The following is a 20,911-nucleotide window of genomic DNA, read 5'->3' on the forward strand; positions in this document are numbered from 1 at the left end:
CTATGTGAACATGTAATGGAAGGTGCTCAGAACCCAGCACTGCTTCACTTCTCAGAAAACAGAAGTTGCTGTTGAGCCTTGGTGCTAGTTTGTAGGTAGTCTGTTGATTTAAGACAAAAGAGATCTACAACTGCATAACTAACCTAAAACTAAGAGAGAGAGAGAGTAGGGAGAGAGAAGAAAGAAATTCTGTGTCAGAGGAAAATTTTAGATTCCGCGGTATGCGGGCCTCTCACTGTTGTGGCCTCTCCCGTTGCGGAGCACGGGCTCCGGACGCGCAGGCTCAGCGGCCATGGCTCACGGGCCCAGCCGCTCCGCGGCATGTGGGATCTTCGCGAACCGGGGCACGAACCCGTGTCCCCTGCATCGGCAGGCGGACTCTCAACCACTGCGCCACCAGGGAAGCCCAGATCAGAATTTTCTTATCAGAATTTTGAAAGCAAAATGGACCATGATGACAGTAGTCCCTTGAAGTTAGACCCACAGAGTTGAGGAAAAGCCTAATGCTATTTCTCATGTACTGGCGATTGTTTGTATAGAAAGCTGAAGAGTTATCAATTTCATACCTTTCTTAAATATAGAGTTTATTTTTAGAGAATATGCACCAATAAAATTTCTGAGACTGCCTTATATCAATGAGAAATATCTTTAATGTACAAGTCATTTATTTCACAATACTCTTCTGTAATTACCACATTTGGAAATCAGTAGTGATAAAATTACCAAAATATGTTGGTCATAAAGTGCTTTTAATTACAGATATGAAAAGTTTTTATATGAGTATCATTATATACATATGTGTATATGTATGCACATTTTCATATATAGGATACATATGTATTTATATTTAGGTACTGTAGATGAAGAACTATAGTATTTTCTTACATGAAAAATTACTTCAAATAAATATTAAGAGGATATATTTTATATATGTATATAAATATAAAGTGTGTATCAATTTTTATAAAAATAATTTGTTCTTTTATAATTTTTGAACATTTTGCTTTTTTATCCCAAGCAGTTTTAAGGCCAAAAGACTAGGTATTAACTAACTAACTTAATGATGACCATTTAAATAAAAATTCAGGGAATTGAAACTAATATTTTGATGGGTTTTGTTTTATTAACAAGTATATTATATATAACCAATGTTTTTATGTCCTGTGATTTTATATATCTCCAAAATCCTGTGCAGACACACAGAACAAGATGTAATGAGAGAACTTGGTTGCATTTGGAAATTATTTTAATAAAATAAAATAACACCTCAGAATACCATAAGCAAAATTATGCTTATTTGAAAGAATAGTTTGAATTCATTGGTATCAGAATTTATCTTACTGATATTGAGATATTGAAAATTATCAAAAATTAATAACTGACGTTTAAGTTACTCTAATATAGGATGGTTTCACTAGTTTGTTTGTCTTTTTTTTTTATCATTTGGCATTTTGTGATGGTTCTCCCTTAGAGAATTGCAATAGATACTGCAAGCAGTAGTCAAAAAAAAACCAGTCTGATCTTAATGTATGTATTCAACTTCGCAAAGTTCTGAAAGATACTTTCACACTTTAATTTGAGAGAATAATTATCCTGGAACAACAAAAAAAAAAATTTTGCATCCTAGAGGAAATTTTTAGATAATTGAGAGTTGTACTTTATACGTTAAGCCAGAATTTAATAGGTACCTAAAGGCTGGGAACTGTGATAAATAGTGAGGACATTTTGTTGTCAAAACCAAGCATGTCCCTCCAACTTTATAGAGCATACAGTGGGGGAGACAGACATTCATCAAATAATTATACTAACGCGTGTCAATTTCCACCTCTAAACTGCTGTAAATGGAAATTTTCTAATTCCATGAGAACACAAATAGATTGGGTTGTATTCAGTCAGAGAAGTTGGAAAAGATACTCTAAGAGGAAAAGTCAGAATGATGTTTCACCTCAGTGTGAACAGGAGTTTGTCACAGCTGAGGAACAAAAGGAATAGGTTGCACAGAATGGGGGAATATTTATACATGGTGAGGCCGGAAAGATAGATGGAGGTCAAACAGTAAGTTATGTTAAGGTTTCGGTCCTTATTCTAAAGTCATGGAAAGCCAATTTTTAACAGCTGTCATTAGAATTAATTTGCATACTATAAAATATACCCATTTCAAGTGTATGATTCAGTGATTTTTGGTAAATTTAAAGAGTTGTGTAATCATCACCACAATAAAATATTAAAATTTTAATATTAAAATATTACCATTACCCTAGTAAGATCCCTCCTGCCCATTTTCAGTCACTCCCCATTCCTACCCCCAGACCTAGCCAGCTACTAATCTAATTTTCATCTCTATAGCAGTGGTTCCCAACCTTTTTGGCACCAGGGACCAGTTTCATGGAAGACAGTTTTTCCACCGACAGTAGGGGACAGGGATGGTTCTGGCAGTAATGTGAGCAATGGGGAGCGGCAAATGAAGCTTCCATTCACTAGCCTGCCGCTCACCTCCTGCTGTGTGGCCCAGTTCCTAACAGGCCTCGGACCGGTACTGGTCCTCGGCCCGGAGGTTGGGGACCACTGCTCTGTCTTTCTAAACATTTCATATAAATAGAGTCATACAATGTGGGTCTTATACATCTGACGTCTTTCAGTTAACACAATGTTTTTTGAGGTTCATTCATGTTGTACCATATAGCAAGTCCATTCATTTTTATGAATTGAATATATAATGAATATATACTATTCCCTTGTATATATTCCATTTTGTTTGTTTACCAGTTGATGGATCTTTAGGTTGTTTCCACTTTTTGGCTATATGAATAACATTGCTATAAACTTTCATGTTAATGCCTTCGTGTGGACCTATGTTTTCATTTCTCCAGCATAGACAGCTAAGAGTGGAATTACAGGGTCATATGGTAACTTTATATCTAACTATTAAAAGAATTGCTGAACTGCTTATCGAAAGTGGCTACTTTACATTTCCACCAACAGTGTATGACAGTTCTAGATTTTCCCACATCCTTTTCAACACTTGTTATTATCTGTCTTGTTGACTGTAGCCATTCTAGTTGATATCAAGTATATAGTATCTTAATGTGTTTTTAATTTGCATTTCCTTAATGACTAATGAAAATGAGCATCTTTTTATACAACCTTCAGGAAATTTGACTTTTGAATAAGGAGAAGTGGCTTGCAAAAGGAAAGAAAAGAATTAGCCAGACAGATAGAGAAAAACTAGAAAATGTGTCATGCGAGCCAAGGATAAAATGAGGAAAAGTTAACAATATTAATGCTGTTGAGAATACAAGAAAGATGAGGATTGAGAAAAGTACTTCACTGTGGTTAGATGAGGGCATCAGTGGCTTATCCAACCAACTGGATGGAGTGAGGTGGACTGAAGCCAGACTAGAGAAGGTTGGAGCATGAATGGGTTTTGAAGAAAGGGAGAAAAAGAATCTAGACAAGTTTTTTGGCATATTTGGCTGTAAAGGGAAGAAGAGTGATTCCCTGGCAGATGAAAGGGGATATAGGCTTGAGAAATAATTTTATTTGCACGGGAGAAATCTGTGAAGTCTATTAGGCAGAATCCAATGGAGAGGAAGAGATTGGTTACGTAAAAGAGAAAGGGTAATTTGTATGTAATAAATGTATCCCTTTACTTAGCATGTACTAAGTGGCTAAAATATGCATGGTGGTGTGTTCCTTGCTAGTACTGTCAATCAATTTGAGACTCTCTATTTCACCTAGGAATTCCTCGTGTCAAATGGCTAAATGAAATAATGTCATTAAAAGGTGTTGTTATAAAAAGTTCTCTTTAGTTAACATGTTATTCATGCTGTCTGGTAAATGGCTTCTCTCCAGGAAAATCTGTTTAAATCACCTGATATGACCTTTTCAGACTTGACCATTGTACTGTTCAGGTTTTCTACAACTATCTGGTCCTATAAGAAAAAGCCTTACCTGGGCTTCCCTGGTGGCGCAGTGGTTGAGAGTCCGCCTGCTGATGCAAGGGACACGGGTTCATGCCCCGGTCCGGGAGGATCCCACATGCCGTGGAGCGTCTGGGCCCGTGAGCCATGGCTGCTGAGCCTGCGCGTCCGGAGCCTGTGCTCCACAACGGGAGAGACCACAACAGTGAGAGGCCCGCGTACCCAAAAAAAAAAAAAAAAAAAAAGGCTTACCTGAAATAGCTCCCCGATGTGACCAAACAAAGAAAAAAATTTTTCTCACTTCACTCTTAAACTTGCCAGATAAAGATTTAGTGATATCATAAATATCTCTCAAGTCCCAGTTTACATGACCTTACTTTTTATCCATGATCTGGTGCCTTCACTTAGGAATCTGAATCACTTTCCTTCATCCTTTCTGTTCTATATTCAGAAGAGAAATTAATTGAGGAGGTTGGAAGTGTAGGAATCAAGTTAAGTGAATGATCTCCCTTTCTCTTGCTATTGGGAAGATGAGGGTGGCAGACACTGCCGGTTTCCTCCCTAATATCAAGTTCTTTCTTCTTATTTACTATCGTTTTTTTAGGGCATCAGTACACCCAGCTTAAATTTTAGAAATCCATGTCCAACCTAGGGAATAAGATGAATGAGACAAAAGCAAAAGACTGCTAGAGCTTGCTGGAATAGTTGGCTTTCCTTATTTAGACCCGGAGTATTCCACACTGCCTTTTCATTGCAAGCCTGCAACACGGATATGATTGCTGTAGCAGCGGCAATCGCAACGCATTGCAACCATGAGGGAAAGGCCAGGAGAATCATCTTTACATCCTTGAGCCACTGGACAAAATATAGCAACTGCTCACCTGTGAAGTATATTCCTTTTTGCATGAGAAAAGTAAAAGACAATTAAACCCTTGTTTATTGGGGTTTACTTACTTGCAACAAAACAAACTCTAACTTAGAAGTGAGCAAACTTATTCTGAAAAGGACAAGATAATAAAAATTTCCTGCTTTATAGGCCATATTTTCTCTGTTTTAATTCCGCACCTCTGATATTTTAGCACAAATAGCACCCATAAGCCATATGTAAACAGATGGATGCAGCTGTGTTCTAGTGAAATTTTATTTACAAAAACAGGTAACTAGCCAGATTTGGCCCAAGGCCATAGACCCCTGCTCTAACTGATAAAAGGTGAAACTAGGGACGTATTGTCCTTGTATTTATGTTCTAGTTAGTTATTGAGATGGTTATTTCCTGGTGGCTGGAGACTATTTAGGAATAAAGTCAAAATTCCCTATAAGGAGGATGAGGGCAGTGGCAGAAGCCTAGCAAATATCGATCAGTTTCTGTCTCTGGCTAAGAGACATCAGAATTTTGGCAGGATTCTGGAAGATTTTAATTCTTGTATTGAAGCACCTGTATTAAATAGTAATAGCAAAAACATTTTTTTCATCCTATTGGTTTTTCTGTTTTCCGTAGTTACTAGTATTGAAGCAGAATTGTTTTTAACTCATTTTCTGAACAAATGTACATATTTTAACAACATTCTGGGTCAAAATGTGTTTGTTGGCTAACCTGGCAATCTAAATGCTTTTTTTGATACTGATTCTATGGAAAATGAAGTCCAAGTTACAAACAACTAAACTACAAATTAACTTTTGAAACCAAACTTATTCATAAATTGGTAACCCTCCCTGTATATAACTATTTAATTCTAAGCCAGATTTTCCCAATGTATAAAAGTGACTCTTTGGGTATTAATTGGCTACTTTAGGAAACTGCATTAATTTTCTCTTGGTTTAGTAAATTAATGCCACGTGGCACCATCGGCATTATACAGGTTTAGGAAACTTAAGGCAGTTTTCATTTATGCCTGACTTCCTAGGCAATAGCAACAACTTTCAAATACAAGCTGCAAAGCTAGTTGAAATGTATTTAGGAGACTCTATTAAACTACGTACTTAGTTTGTAGTAGGTTCTTGAAATAAAGTAATAAATCTTGACTGGTGTTGAGAACTTATTATTAAGCAATGTGAATCTCTTAAGTTTATGCACTTCAGAGATGAAATGTATTCAGAGTACCTGGAGCAATTGGGATGATAACATTTTTTAATTGCACATTTTAAGTGAGATAATTTTAGTGAGGTTTTTTTTTGGTTTTTTTTGCGGTACGTGGGCCTCTCACTGTTGTGGTCTCTCCCGTTGTGGAGCACAGGCTCCGGACGCACAGGCTCAGCAGCCATGGCTCACGGGCTTAGCCGCTCCACGGCATGTAGGGATTTCCCCAGACCAGGGCACGAACCCGTGTCCCCTGCATCGGCAGGAGGACTCTCAACCACTGCACCACCAGGGAAGCCCTATTTTAGTGAGCTTTGAGATACTTTAGGTTTCCTTCTTTTTCTGCTCCTCCACCTTCTCCTTCTTCTCCTCTTCCTCCTCGTTACATTCTTCTTCCTCCTTCTTTTCCTTCTTGAATAATCAAACTTATAATAGAACAGAGAATTAAAATCAAATTAGTTGCGAGGAGCACTAGAGTGATGATTTCTGCAAAAAATGTAAAAAAATAAGATAAAACCACTAATGAAGAACAATAGCTGCAAAACAATATTTTTAGATAATATTTAAGAAAATAGATTGATTTGGATACATACAAGTTTTAGGTAGGCCTAGAAAAAATACAGTCGAAAATAAATCATACCAGAGTAGAAGACACAAGCAGGAAAAGTAAAATAAAAAGAAACTGTAAAGTGGAAAAGGATGAGATTGATAGCAGCCAGAATATAATGAAATTGGCTGTTCTCTTCAACTGTTATCAAGAACTTGGGATAGAGTAAAAGAATGGTGTAACAGGGAACTGTCACACTTACTTTTGCTGTATTATGTTTTGTATTGTATCACTTTAAACACATTCATCTCTCTTTGTAAATAGATATACCCTCAATTATATATCATGTAATAAAGTAGCTTTCAAAAAAATTTTAATGTGTTTATTAAAAGTAATTCATAGGGCTTCCCTGGTGGCGCAGTTGTTGAGAGTCCGCCTGCTGATGCAGGGGACACGGGTTCGTACCCCGGTCCAGGAAGATCCCACATGCTGTGGAGCAGCTGGGCCCATGAGCCATGGCCGCTGAGCCTGCGCGTCTGGAGCCTGTGCTCCGCAAAGGGAGAGGCCACAACAGTGAGAGGCCCGCGTACCGCAAAAAAAAAAAAAAAAAGTAATTCATAGATGCACGTTGTATATCTGTACTTTGGTATATTTATACACAAACACACATGTGAAACCAACATTTTATGAAACCATATCACTATATGCAGTAAACTCAATTTTTATGGTTTCATTCATTTTTTTAAAAACTTTGGTTGTAACACATTATACTCATTTTATGATGATGAGAAATGGTGGTGTACTGGAAAAGGACTTGGGAGTTAAAAATGCAGTGTAGTCACATAGTAAGCACACAGCTGGCATTCAGTAATGTAAGTTTATTCTAATGGGAATTCTGAATATACATTATTAATGTCCTGCTTCAAGGCAAATCTCATGTCTCCTCTTTCTTTAATATTCTTTCTATTAACAATGTTCCTCTTAATAAACAACCTACATGTTATTTAAATAAATGCTATACTGCCTCTGAAAAGTAAATGGAATCTTTGGAATTCCAGAATGTTACAATATACAGAATAATATTTTAAACATTGTGTAGATATTTAGCAAGAGGAGCTAATGAGCTTACTTAGCCACATGGTTATATATGTAAATATTAGTATATGTTATTACATAATTTAAGAATCATTCATATGTGTTCATGATACATATAATAGTATATAAATTAAAATTATTTATCTAAATGAGGGACTACATTCATCTCATATTGTAAGGAAGTATAGTTACAGTATATTGAATTAAAAATTTAGACAGTCTGTGTTTAATATAAATTAATGGAAAGAATATTCATGTTGTAAAAAATGTAAATAGATAACTATGAAAATTATAATTAAAGATAGCCATAACACAAGAATTTGGACTAAATCAACATTTCAAAAATTGTCGACTGATATTACAATATTTTTGTGATTGAAATACAACATGATTCTCTACTTATAATAAAACATGTTCCAAGGTCAAAGAAAATGTTCACAACTGAAAAGCTTATTCTAATGACATGTAAAGGAGGTTTTGGTCATTAACAAATGTGTATACACACACATGTATATCTTATTCTTAATAAAGGTTTATTTTCATTATTGAAAAGGTCTGATTGTGGGCTATAGCTATCCCATACTTCCTTATAAATCATTTCTATAAATAGTTCATCATTAAAGTGAGACTATAGTCACGTAGTTGACCTTATAAATAGGTAGCCTTTAGCTCTAGATTCATGGAAAATTAGAGATGGAGTCAGATTACTTGATAGACCACATGTGAAAGTATGTGTTTTTTTTCTAAAGCAATCAAAATATTAATTTCCCCACCACCCAAAATAGAAGAGATTGCTTCATCTGTATTTTTCTCTCAACTTAATATGTAATATTTTTAAAAGAATGTGTGTTGTTGGACCTCTTCCCATTTTGGTAGTTATTTCATTTTTTTACAATGATACGTTCCTTCTAAATTACTTAACCTTAATGTCTTTCTGTTTAGCTGGTGTATATAAAATAGAGAGTATAAATTATGGAAATTGGTCATTTCTAAATGATTGAAATTGAATAAAACCTGTCAGTATTTAAAAGCCTAACGTTTGCCAGCATTTATTATAGACAGCCCTGGAATTCCACATTGAAATGACAATTTATGTTCCTGCCAAAGCTTCAGAGGAATTGATCTCAGGCTAGCTGTACAGCAGCTTCGTCTCAGGATCATTTGAAAAATAATGATGCCTGAATCTGATCTCAGGATCAGAGTATTCTGGAATGAATCCCAGGCATCAGTAAGTCTAATACAGACAAACTAAGTATAGGATAATAATAAATATACATACATATATATATATATATATATATGTATTTCTTACCATGTCGCAGGAGTGGTTTTAAGTATTTAAATACTGATTTCCAGAACAATTCTATTTATGAAGTATGCACTCTGATTAAAGCTATTTTAAAGCTGAGAAAACTGATGCTCAAGAAGTTTGTTTCCTTGTTCAAGATTGCACAATTTGCAAATAAACGCTGGAACCTAGGTGCACACCCAGTAGACTAGCTCATGAGCCCATGCTCTTCAGTCCTTGGCTCTATTGCTTCTCCAAATGTCCTTCCTTCAAGGAGCATCAGAATAGCTGAGGAGAGAAACAACTATGAAATAATTAAACATTACATTGTGTAGTACTGTCAGCAAGGGAAATAGGATTTGGGGGAAAAATAATAAAATAATTCTGTATTAGCCGAAGCAGAGGAAGAATGATTCAGTGAGTTGTAACTTTTTTGTGGAGGCCACTAGAGAGAATATAATGGATCCAATCTTGAACCTGGCTCTGTTATTATTTAAGATAATGGGAGAGGACTATAGTTATTTATAAGCATCTGGTCAAATATATCAGTAGTACATCCACAGAATGGAATACAAAACAGCTGATTAAAGAGTGATACAGATATGTATATGTTGAATGATACAAGTTATAAAATACAAGACAAATGAAAAAATCAGGGTTTTGAACTATTAGAATAATATCATCCCTGTTTTTAAAATATACATACTTTCATATATATCTAGACTATTTTTGTGAGGATACCAAAGAAACTACTAAAAGTAGTTGCTTTAGGGAAGGGTAACTTTGTGACATGGGAACCAGGTTCAGAGGAAGTCTCCCTTTTCAGTATATTCTCTTTTGTACCGTTTGAATTTTGTTGCATATAATATGCATTTGCCATTTTTAAAAAAGTAATTTTAAAAATCGCTGCTCAGATTGACCTCTTCTGGTATCTGCAGGTTCTAGGACTCCTACCTATTGAATAGATCCCTAAGGGTCTTTTCATCATTATGGCCCATCATGGATTCTCAACAAATGCTAAGTGTGTGACTTAGCTTTCCTGCTTCTAGTGCCTGCTCTCAAGAAGTGCCAGCACCTAGAATTATTGCAGCGTAGTTGACAAAAGATAGGGATTAGAATTTGAAAAACATGATTGAATCCAAAATCTGCCCCTTTCTGAGTGGATGCTACTTAATTTCTGTAACCCTTAGCTTTTCCACCAATGAATAGAACAACACTACCTACCTGCACGGTTGCAGTAGGGAAGAAAGGAGGTATATATATATATTTATTTATTTATTTATAGCAAACTGTAAGTTTCTATAGAAATGCCACCATGCCCTGCATCGAGTAAATGCCAAACAAACATTTGTTGAGTAGAACTGAGCTAGTAAAAAAGTATTAACTGTTGATTGAAAAGATAGGTGACATGTATGACTCAATATCAAGGGCTCCTTAACCCTGCTGGATTGTCATGTTCGATTATCATTTAGTTATTCCTCTGTGGGTAGGACTGGTGTGAATAGTACAGCTAGTTCTGGGCAGCTGCCTAATTTATACCTACTGTTTTTACAATATTCTATTCTATTTACATCGATAGTTACAATTACATTGTAATTCTATGAAAATGCAAATGCACCTGGAGTTACAAATTAACGGCCTCATCAATTCACATTTTAGTCAGTACTTAAGCAGAGATGAGCAGAAGTCCAGGTACGTTTTTAGAACCAATTGCCACAGTGGCTTTCTCCACAACCTTCAGCTCTTTGCTCTTTAAAGCTCTTTACATAGACTTTCCAGGAAGTGCGAACTCCTATTGTAATTAATTAAACATCCAAACAATTGGTTACTAATCATCTGATGATGACAGAGGAAACTTTATTTTCAGAAAGATGTATTAGCAGATCATTTTTGCCAAGATGTTGTGACTGTTGCTTTAAAGAACAGCGCTATCCTTAGTTGAACAAGTAGCAGAGTAGTGACGTTTGTTGTTCTGTGAGGAGTGTTATTACCCTACTGAAACGATATTGACTTTACTCACAATATATACTTGACTTGGCACCCCAATCACGATGCTTTCTTTTTCCTGCTTTGTCAGTTCAATATCATTCATTTTTTGTTACAGATCTTTCAGATCTTATTTTTTAGCTCTTATTCAAGTTGTCTTTTCAGTAATTGTTCTTAAATATATTTAGAAATCCATTCTGTGATATGTCATGTATTATATTGTGTATTTTACATTTTTGAATAAAACATCATCATTCTAATTGGTAGGTCATAGCTGGCAATGCAAAGAGAATAATTTAATTTTGAGAAAGATCAATTCATTTCCCACTGATTTTTTCAACTGCTTATTATAGAATGAGATTTATATTTGTTTTAGCCACAAATCATCTTTCTCTCCAACCAAAAACAATTTGATGGGTACGTATTGCAAATGGATTGCTCATAATTCCTGCAGACTCAATTGCCCTTAATCCCTGTGCTTTAATTTTTAGATAAAATTTTATATTCATTGCTCATGATATTATTACTGACCCTTTTTTGTTCACAGCCAGTAAATTGAAGTTTAGTGAAATCACGTTAGAATTTTTTACTTATTCCTAAATACCCTAAAAATTGAATTGATATGTTACGTGATACTCCACTGGATCATGTATACTTTTGGTCTGCTCTTTTGTTATTGGAATACATTTACATGTGTTTTTATACGTTTGTCCTGTAGTGCAAAAATGAAACACCTATGGGGAAGAGTAAGAAAGCTAAAAGTTGTGTATTATAAAATCCTAAACTCCTAATTATACACACATTTGTTATTTCAAAGGATGACAAAAATGAACTCCATACTATAAAGCAGCAAAAGTGTTCAATAAAAGTCTATTATTCTATAATTGTCAGATTTGCATTTGATTGTGTTCTAAAGATTTCTTCATTTTCACTTTTTGTATTTACCTAATGGAAACCTAACAAGTGTCAATAGATGTAATAATTTGAGGTGTGGTAAATGGTCATTTCATACTTCTTGACCTATCTTTCCTGATTGTATTATTTAGAAATACAAATATTATTTTTCCACTCACCATTCTTTGTTGAAATTTAGTGGGAGAATTTGTGTAGTGAAAATAATGACTAGTATAAATAAATTACTTTTAAAATCCAAAATCAAATTCATGAACTTCATTGAAGTATTACCACCAAAAAAAAAAAAAAAAATTCTTCCAGATGTATGATGGAGAGTTCTTTTTTATAAGGCATTGTGTTTTGAGTCTTAATCAAGATCAAAATTCCTTGATTCCATGTTATTTCAACATAAATTTCAACATATCACATTATTAAACTATCCTATCACTAACCTTTTTTCATAGACTTTGTTAAAATTCCAGTAAGTCTATTCTTTCTTTACTGTATGTATTAGTTTTCTATTGCTACCATGAATAGTTACCACAAAAACTTCAAAACAACACTAATTTCGTATCTCCCAGTTCTGTGGGTCAGAGGTCTGGGCATGGCGGGGCTCAGCTGGAGCCTCAGTTGCCAGCCTCTTGGGCTGAAGTCAAGTTGTCAGATGGGCTGGGCTCTTATCTGGAGCCTCTGGGGAAGATCCACTTCCAACCTCATTGATGTCAGAATTCCAGGCCTTTGTGCTGGTAGCATAGAGGTCTCCATTTCTCTGCCTCTGTCACCTAGGTCATGTCTTTGATCCTTAAAAGCTGCCCCCATACCTTACGTTCCCCAAGTGACTCCTCCAGCAGTGGCGGGTTGATTCCTTCTCATGCTTCAGATCTCTCTGGCTTCACCTTTCGCAAAATCTGTCTAGCCCTGGCTGGAGAAATCTCTCTGCTCATAAGGACTGATGTGATTAGATTGGGCCCGCTTGAAAAAGTCCAAGATAATATCTTTATTGTAAGGTCTATCACCTTAATTACATCTGCAGTGTCCCTTTTGCCTTGTAATGTTGCATATTCATTCATACATTCCAGAGATTAGAGTATGGAGTTTGGAGGGCCATTCGCTTACTATATTATGTTTTAAAATTGTCTTTTCCTCGCTTTGTGCTAGGAAATGTTTCCATACATATAGGTAAGCTTAACATTTTGGAGGGCATAGGGTGAGGGGGAATGGAGCCCTTATGAGCACATTTCATCTTGTAACTTAAATATAATTTTTGTACTTGGATTTTAATTAAAAGTTGATTAAGATCAAAACTCATGCATGAGTGCTTGAAGCTCAAAATCTCGAAAATGTTGACTGGTTCAGGTCTGTACATAAACCCACCATTCTTACTGATTATTTTTTAGTTCAGAGCCTCATACTAAACGATCCTAGCCCAAAATTTACATTTTAGCCTGTTATTTGACTTTTGCTTTTCTGTTGCATCAACTTTGTTTTTATACTGTTGAGATTTACCACTTTAAACCACAGAAACCATTTCTGTATTTCCTAGGATCGTCTTTCACTGGCATTTGTATAGACTCCAGATATGTCCCCAATAATTCTTGAAAATATTTAAGGGCAAAACGTTCCATCTGTTTCTTCAGTTGAAATTAATTTTTATATCAGAATATTTCTAGAAACTTAGGTGAGAAATTAATCTGTTAATCACTTTTTAGAAACCCTACTACAAATTCATGTTTAAAAGCTTGCCTCTCTGAATTTGTTTTCTTACATTTTCCAGTGCAGGGAATTTACTATTGTCGGTTACTATTTATTAGCTTCACATTAATTCCAATTACAAAAGATTTTATTTAACTTTGATAATTATGAAAATTATAAATGTCATAATACCTTATGGGTTGTTAAGTATGTATATGATTTAATTAGTTGTATGCATATTCTTTTCAAAATGAATTCAGATTGTAGCTAATTGAATATTTTGGTGTAAGAGCATATTCTTAGTGAAATTGTTACAGTGGGATTAATTTAGCAGATCAAATATATTAACCATAGAAATCAATGTTTTTTAATATTTCTTTCAATTTTACTTTTATGTATAACTTCATCTGCAAATCATGTCTGTTAGAATCTGATTAGCTTTAGAGATATTTTTGTTTATAAACTGTATATCTTATGAATTATATATTCTCTATGCCTGAGATATTGAAACTCAAGGGAAAATATTATCAATTTTTATGTACCAAAGTGTTGTATTTGAAGGACATAGGTAGGGAAAGATTTTTCCTATCATGCAATTTATCTATTCTCAAGGGCCATGTGCTAGTACTTCTGTTTCTGACTCTTTTAAACGTGTGGCTTGATACAGTATTAGCAAGGGATAAATTTTTAAAAATAAGAAATACACAGGAAATCAGGAGTATAGTCACTGACAGATATGGCTCTTTGTACAAAAGAGGGAAAATACATTGTAGAGTACTGCACTGCTAGTGCTGTGTTACGGGCTTCAAAATACTGTACATTTCAAATGTGTTTTTTGGCATCTTTCCCCCCATTTCCCAATTACCATCATTTTATTGGTAAAAATTCTTTTTCCAGGATGAGATTATGAGTTTAATGTTAATGTGTAACTTGCAGAAATCATGTCTCATTTTACACTTAGATCTTGCTGCAACATATTAGAACTAAATGAGGTACATTTATACCCCAAGTCTCTGCCATATTTTGGAGGATTCAGTGTCTCGTCTCTCTCATCTTGCTCTTTAGGGATAGGAACAAAGCAAAGTGTTTTATAGTTTGACTTACACTGAAAATCACATTAAGCTATGTGTGTTGTTTAAAGAAGACCTAGAGATTGGCACCTAATAGTGCTCCCACCTATTTCCATTTAACCTGTTTCCAAATGGCACATCTCATGCCGTAAACCCTGATCGGAGACCCAGCAGCCTTACTGAGTAATTTATGTATTGACTATTGCAGTATTCTCACCTGTGCTGCATTCTGTTTTTTACTAATTAAAATTAAAATACAGATTTTATGAATGGCGTTAAGTAAATTAGACTATTAGAGATTCCTGGCTAAGTAGAATCTCATCTCACCATTAGCTGGGGAATGTGTTTCCCAAGGCTATGGCTTGGGGATGCAGCTTCTTAAACCACACAGTTGGCTGAGATGCTAAAAATGTTATGGGTGGAGAGATAAATTACTTTAGAAACAAGTTCTTCTTCACTGCACATACCCAGGTTTTAAAAGTCGTGGCAAAAATAAGATTCCTTATTAGAAATTGGCTTCATTGGAAACATATCAGAAGCGCATTTAGTCTGTAAACACAGTCTGTTGAGTACTTCAGCTGCATGCCCCTAAAGGGAAAGTTGTTCCACTTAATCCGCCCTAGTTATGCTTTTGTTAGTAATCTGAGAGGAAATGGGAGTCATGCATCTTCCAGGTCCTTCCCTCAAAATCGTCAAGCTAGACAGCAGTGACAAATGTTTTTTCTAGATATTGATATAAGAAAATATTAAGAAGTAGAAGAAACAAAATAAAGCCAAAGGGATAAACATCAGAAGCTTGCTTCAACAGCTTTAGACCCATATAATTGCTTTTCTGTCTGCAGGATTATTAACAATTTTGGACATCTGAAAATTAAATTAACAGCCTGAAAACATTTTACAGAATGAGATAGAGCATGATACATGAAACATAATGACCCGACTGAAATTCAGCCAAGCCAATGCAGCTACTCATTTAGACAGAGAAGATAACTAGTTAATCGTCACTGAACAAATTAGACAGAGCAAATTAGTTTGCTACATTCCACAGTCTTAGCTACCAAAAAGAGTATATGCCACTAATTAGGATGAAAGAACTCTAGCATGTTATTATCTGTATAGAGAGAGAAAGCAAAACTGTAGCTTGAATTGCTTCTGTCAAAGCTTGAAGCCTAGGTTACGTAGGTATAAATTACACGTGGAAGAGTCTGTGTGTGTATGTGTGATCACGCACGTATTTAAGTAACAGAAGCCTTAGCGTTTTCTTGCACCTTAACCTAACGAAGTATGAAACACCCACACGCACACACATGCACAGACACACACGTGAAACATAAAAACATTTTTTTAAAGTTTGATTCCTTTCATTGAAAATGAAAGTAGCCATTTCATATACTTTATCTGGCACAGTATTAAGTTATTTGTTTCTTGTAAAAAGTGTATTGCTCTTGCATGTGAAATAAATATTTGGACTTAGAAATCATATTTTGTAGCCTTAATTAGCATTCCTTTGCTTAATTGTCATTCTCAGCCCCATCATTTCCATTTTTCACTAACTTGAACAATGCTATCTTCTGCTGTTTGCACTTTAATTTAAATTTCTATTAAGGTTTATGAACAGTAATAAGGTCCTGTTTGAATATTCATTAGCTTCTGAATTGTGAGCTATGAAAAGGTGCTTTCTTTTACCTTAATGAAACTGGCACAGCATGGGACTGATCAGTTGTGACATTTGATTTGAGGCATCCAGTGAATTTTCTCATTGTTTATTGACACATCTTGTCCAAACAGCTCCCTCGCAAGTGAGCGGAGTAATGAAGGAGAGAGTGCTGCAGCGGAGTGTGGAGCTTTCCTGGCAGGAACCGGAGCATCCCAATGGAGTCATCACCGAATATGAAATCAAGTATTACGAGAAAGTAAGTGCGAAGAACAGCTGAAATGTACAACCATGTACGACGCTCAGTGTGTCTTGTGTCATCCTACTGCACTGTCGACTAAAGCTGGCCATTGTAACAGCTATTTGGAGCTACTTCAAAATAGTTAATTTTAGCCACTTTTAATAACCCTCTCCCTGAATCTCTGGTTCATTACTACAATGATAGTTTCTGTGTATTAAGTTTTTGTGTTACACAGATGAAAATATTCCACTGGTAGTATGTTTAGGTTTTCAAGTTTTGATGTCCTAATGATTAGATGTAGGATGTTTAGTACCACAGAAACCACAGAACCCAACGGGGTATTTTTTTTTTCCCTCTGTGTTTTTGAAAATGTTTCTCTTAGGGTGTCTGTTTGAGCCCTTGATGATTTATTTTATGTATGTGGTTTCGGTGATAATGACGTGGCCTCAAATAATTTTGTAATTTGAAAAAAATAAGAAGATTTTCTGTAATAAATGTGTAGTGTTCTCCAAACTTCAGAGTCAGGTGATAATACTTCACTCCTTTAAATTCCTCCTGAAATTTATTTCATAGATGTTATACTAATTATGTCTACTACTTCTTTATGCCCTTCTCTCCATGAAAAAAATAGCATGGCTAAAACTCAAGTACTGCCCCTTTAATCCCCTATAAGGGCTAAATTTTAGTAAACAATGACATATCTCAGTGTATGAGTGCATTTATTTCTGACTCGTCTAGAGAAAGATAGACAGACAGACAGACACAACCCTGTTCACAAATTATTTTCTAAGCTCTACCTCTCAGAAAGACCTGATTCAAGGTTTGAAACATGGAAACTATTATTATTACTAATAGTAATAATAATAATGTGTTACTATTATTTACTTAATTAGCTGAAGTACTCTAATATACATAACCATTTTAACCATTTAGACAGAATTTCAAAATGGAAACATAAAGCTTTGGAAATATTTGGGGACTGAATTGACTTGATTGAATCACTTAAATGCATGGCAGTGCCTTGGCAATAGACACTTTTTTTTCACTTTGATGGAAAAACAGATAGTTTAAGATTAGTTTCAACGTTCAGATTGAGTTTACAATATTTTTACTTATTATTTCCTTTATGAATGCGTAACGTCCATAGCCAAAGTTACATTGTAAATACCTCATTTTTGTACCAGAGAATACATTTCTTGTCTCATCAAATGTATTTCTAAGGGGATCCTTGTTTTTAGTGTTGGGTTTGTTATGTCTGTTTTCCAGTGAACTCTGACAGTTATAAGTCCTTTCTGAAATTTCATCAGATTTCAAAAGCAATGAAAAATAAATTTTAAAAATATAAGTTAGGTGGTAAGTGAGAGTAAAGTTTCTTACAATGCAACACAATATTTTGCAAATCCTTGCTCTGGAATAAATTTGTTCAAATAGTTACTTTTCTATTTTACATGACAGAAACAGTGTATCTACATTCACTGAATTTTACAAATTACAAAAAAACTTACAAATAATACTATTGCTTTATAATGTATGTAAGCCTGTGATCTAATGTATATATCATTATGTCTTCTAATATCAGTTATGCCTAGTTCTTTTATTTGAGATAAATATATATTTATAATATCAACTCTCATTTTTATAAATGCTTATAATGAAGACAATTACAAGTCAGCTTCACTAAATCCAGTTTAAGTGTACATTTATTTACGCTTTTGCAAATATCATCGTGAAGGTAAATCAAACAACCAAACCAACATTTTCAGATTTCACTGAACAGTTTTATTTCTAGACACAGTTGAGCACAGGTATTTATTATTGAACAAGTAAGAACGCGTCTAGAATTGTATATTTTGATGAGTAGTTTTTATAGCATTTTTCATAAACAACACATTAGAATCATATCATCTAAGCTTTAAATTTTTATTCATTTAACTATTGTTTTGATGGAGTGTTTTATATTCTTGATTTTTTAATTATTCTTGATTATTTAATTAATAATTAATAATTATTTAATTAATTATTATTATTTAATAATTTAAAAATCATATGTGTTAATATGATAAACACATTTTTAAACTCTACAAGCCTCAGTTTTCATATCTGAAAAATGGGGAAATTGAACTGAGATGTTTAAAATATTGCCAAATCATAAATTATATGACACTTTAAGTTTTATATTTAAGACATTAACTTTTATATTAATAGTTTTAACTTCCAATATTCCATCAAATGCTATTTTGTAAAAGTGGTTTTATTCTGCGAGAAATACATTTTTTTTTTAGCCGCACTGTGCGGCATACACAACCAGAGATCGAACCCGTGCCCCCTGCAGTGGAAGCACAGAGTCTTAACCACTGGACCGCCAGGGAAGTCCCCTGAAAAATGCAATTTTTAATGAAAACAATTGATATGTCACTATGCTGGTGGTATTAGCTAAGTTTCTTGATTTTATAGATTTCTTCATTTTTAGCCTGTGGCTTTTTGCTTGTTGAATAACATTCAGGAACAGTATTAAGAGAACCACATTATGAAGTGAAGACCTCTACTAAACTGTAGATTTTACAAGTGTACTTATGTTTTGGTCAAAAGAACATTTGATTATATTTATGGCTAAATAGTTCTTGCCATTGTGCCCTCTACCAACAAAGCAAAGGCTCAAAACATCATAAATGTTTTTAAAAAATTATTTCTCTTTGAAATTTATAGAACAAAGGCATGTGCCTTATATTATCTGAGAAACAACTCAGTGTTCCAATATTCCACAGGGTACAATGTAGCCTTTATAAAAACAATGCAGCAAATTGAAATAAATTGCAAGAATTGGCTGTCAAATTGCCTGGTTGCAATCACAATTAAATATTCCCTGTATTGTTTCTAGGATCAAAGGGAACGGACCTACTCGACATTAAAAACCAAGTCCACTTCGGCCTCCATTAACAACCTGAAGCCAGGAACAGTGTATGTTTTCCAGATTCGGGCTTTTACTGCTGCTGGTTATGGAAATTACAGTCCCAGACTTGACGTTGCTACACTAGAGGAAGCTACAGGTAAAATGTTTGAAGGTAATTACCATCTTTGGTTTGGATTCTTACTCTCTATAACTCTGGCATATTTTTTTTCAGTACTGGGGGCGATGATTTAGTTCAAGATGATTTTTACTTTTAAAGGTGAATGTATATGCATATGTATATATATATTCTTTGTAAAGGTTATTCAGAATAATAATTTAAAATTTGCAGTTTTGTTTTGTGATGTTATACCCTTGTGACTTAAATTAGTTTCTTTAATACAGACTGGGTTTATTTTAAAAAGATAAAGTCAGAAACAGAAGCAGGACTTGTTCAAATGTGTATTGATACAGACTGTTTTGATACACCCCAAAATGATCTTACTCTAGTTGTCAGTCAAAGCTGCCCCCAAAATGAAGCCAAATGAAGCCAGGAAAACCCCCAAATGAAGCCAGGATGTACACCAGGGTGGGCCAGAGAAAGGTGGTTTGTAATAATCATGGTTAATTCAAGCTACTTACCTTTTAGCAATGATTTCAAAACTTGCCATTCAAGAAGAAGATCTTAGATCTTGTCATTCTTTTTATTTTTGTCATCTTTTTTCATTTTTATGAAATATTTCCAACATACTAAATGCCATATTTAAAGTATATGTGAAATATTAATAAGAATAATTAATTGAATATCTCTGTATCTACCACTCAGCTTAAAAATAGAACATTAGCAATATCTTGAATCCCCTTTATCACTTTGTGTTTTATAAGGCAGCATAGGAACATAACAAAAATACATGTGTCTATAGTGCATCGCAAATAAGCAGATGTATCTTAGGATGCACGTCCCAGTCTGTTGTCAGAGTGCAAGTTTAGAATAGCTTGAGTACCACTGCTGGTTGTTATTCAGCTAGATTGAAGCCTCAGGGTGTGTTTCTGTGTTTTGGAAGTTTTTGATTTCTCTTGATATTACTCAGACTCAAGGTTCACCCAGCTGTTACTTCCTCCTCCCCTTACCAATCTAGTGTTCCTGTGGAATTCTACACAAATATTAGCTAAAAACTATTATATGATTTTCTTTTCTCAATTTTTAATAGAAAATTTTTAAATAAATTAAATCAATACAATTTTGATCAAAGAGTTATTTTGACTTCGGGAGAATATTTTTCTAGCTCTTTTAAAAGGTAGAATAAATTGGTAAATTTTTTTGCATTAGCTAATGCTTATTAAGTCTGCTAACAGTAGTCTTTTTTCAAAATATTTTGTTATATTTTTAAATTAAGCAGTAACTCTCAGAGCCTCAAATAATAAAACATATGTTGAAATAAATTTGAAATATAAATTGTTTATATAGAATTATAGACACAAAAGTCATCAATTGAAAAAGATTTCACATAATATGATGTGATAAACTTATTATCATTATTCTTTGTCATCTTTTTAAAA

The 20,911-nt window shown here is 34.3% G+C and overlaps 1 protein-coding gene across 11 annotated transcripts in view; it reads left to right on the forward strand.

The window, feature by feature from the left end:
• Positions 1 to 20,911, forward strand: part of EPHA7 (EPH receptor A7) — a 167,030-nt gene that overhangs the window by 117,256 nt on the left and 28,863 nt on the right. For 9 of the 11 annotated variants that reach the window (XR_004352561.1, XM_032651528.1, XM_032651529.1 and 6 more), the window contains 2 exons: positions 16,358 to 16,482; positions 19,343 to 19,526. Coding sequence is in view for 10 of the 11 variants with exons in the window: in XM_032651528.1 (XP_032507419.1) it covers positions 16,358 to 16,482; positions 19,343 to 19,526 (309 nt within the window). In the remaining variant the exon portion in view is untranslated. The remainder of the gene's footprint in view (positions 1 to 16,357; positions 16,483 to 19,342; positions 19,527 to 20,911) is intronic. The other 2 variants (XM_032651530.1, XM_032651531.1) reach the window with 1 other exon arrangement.

This window comes from Phocoena sinus, chromosome 12, assembly GCF_008692025.1.
Source record: "Phocoena sinus isolate mPhoSin1 chromosome 12, mPhoSin1.pri, whole genome shotgun sequence".
NCBI lineage: Eukaryota > Metazoa > Chordata > Mammalia > Artiodactyla > Phocoenidae > Phocoena > Phocoena sinus.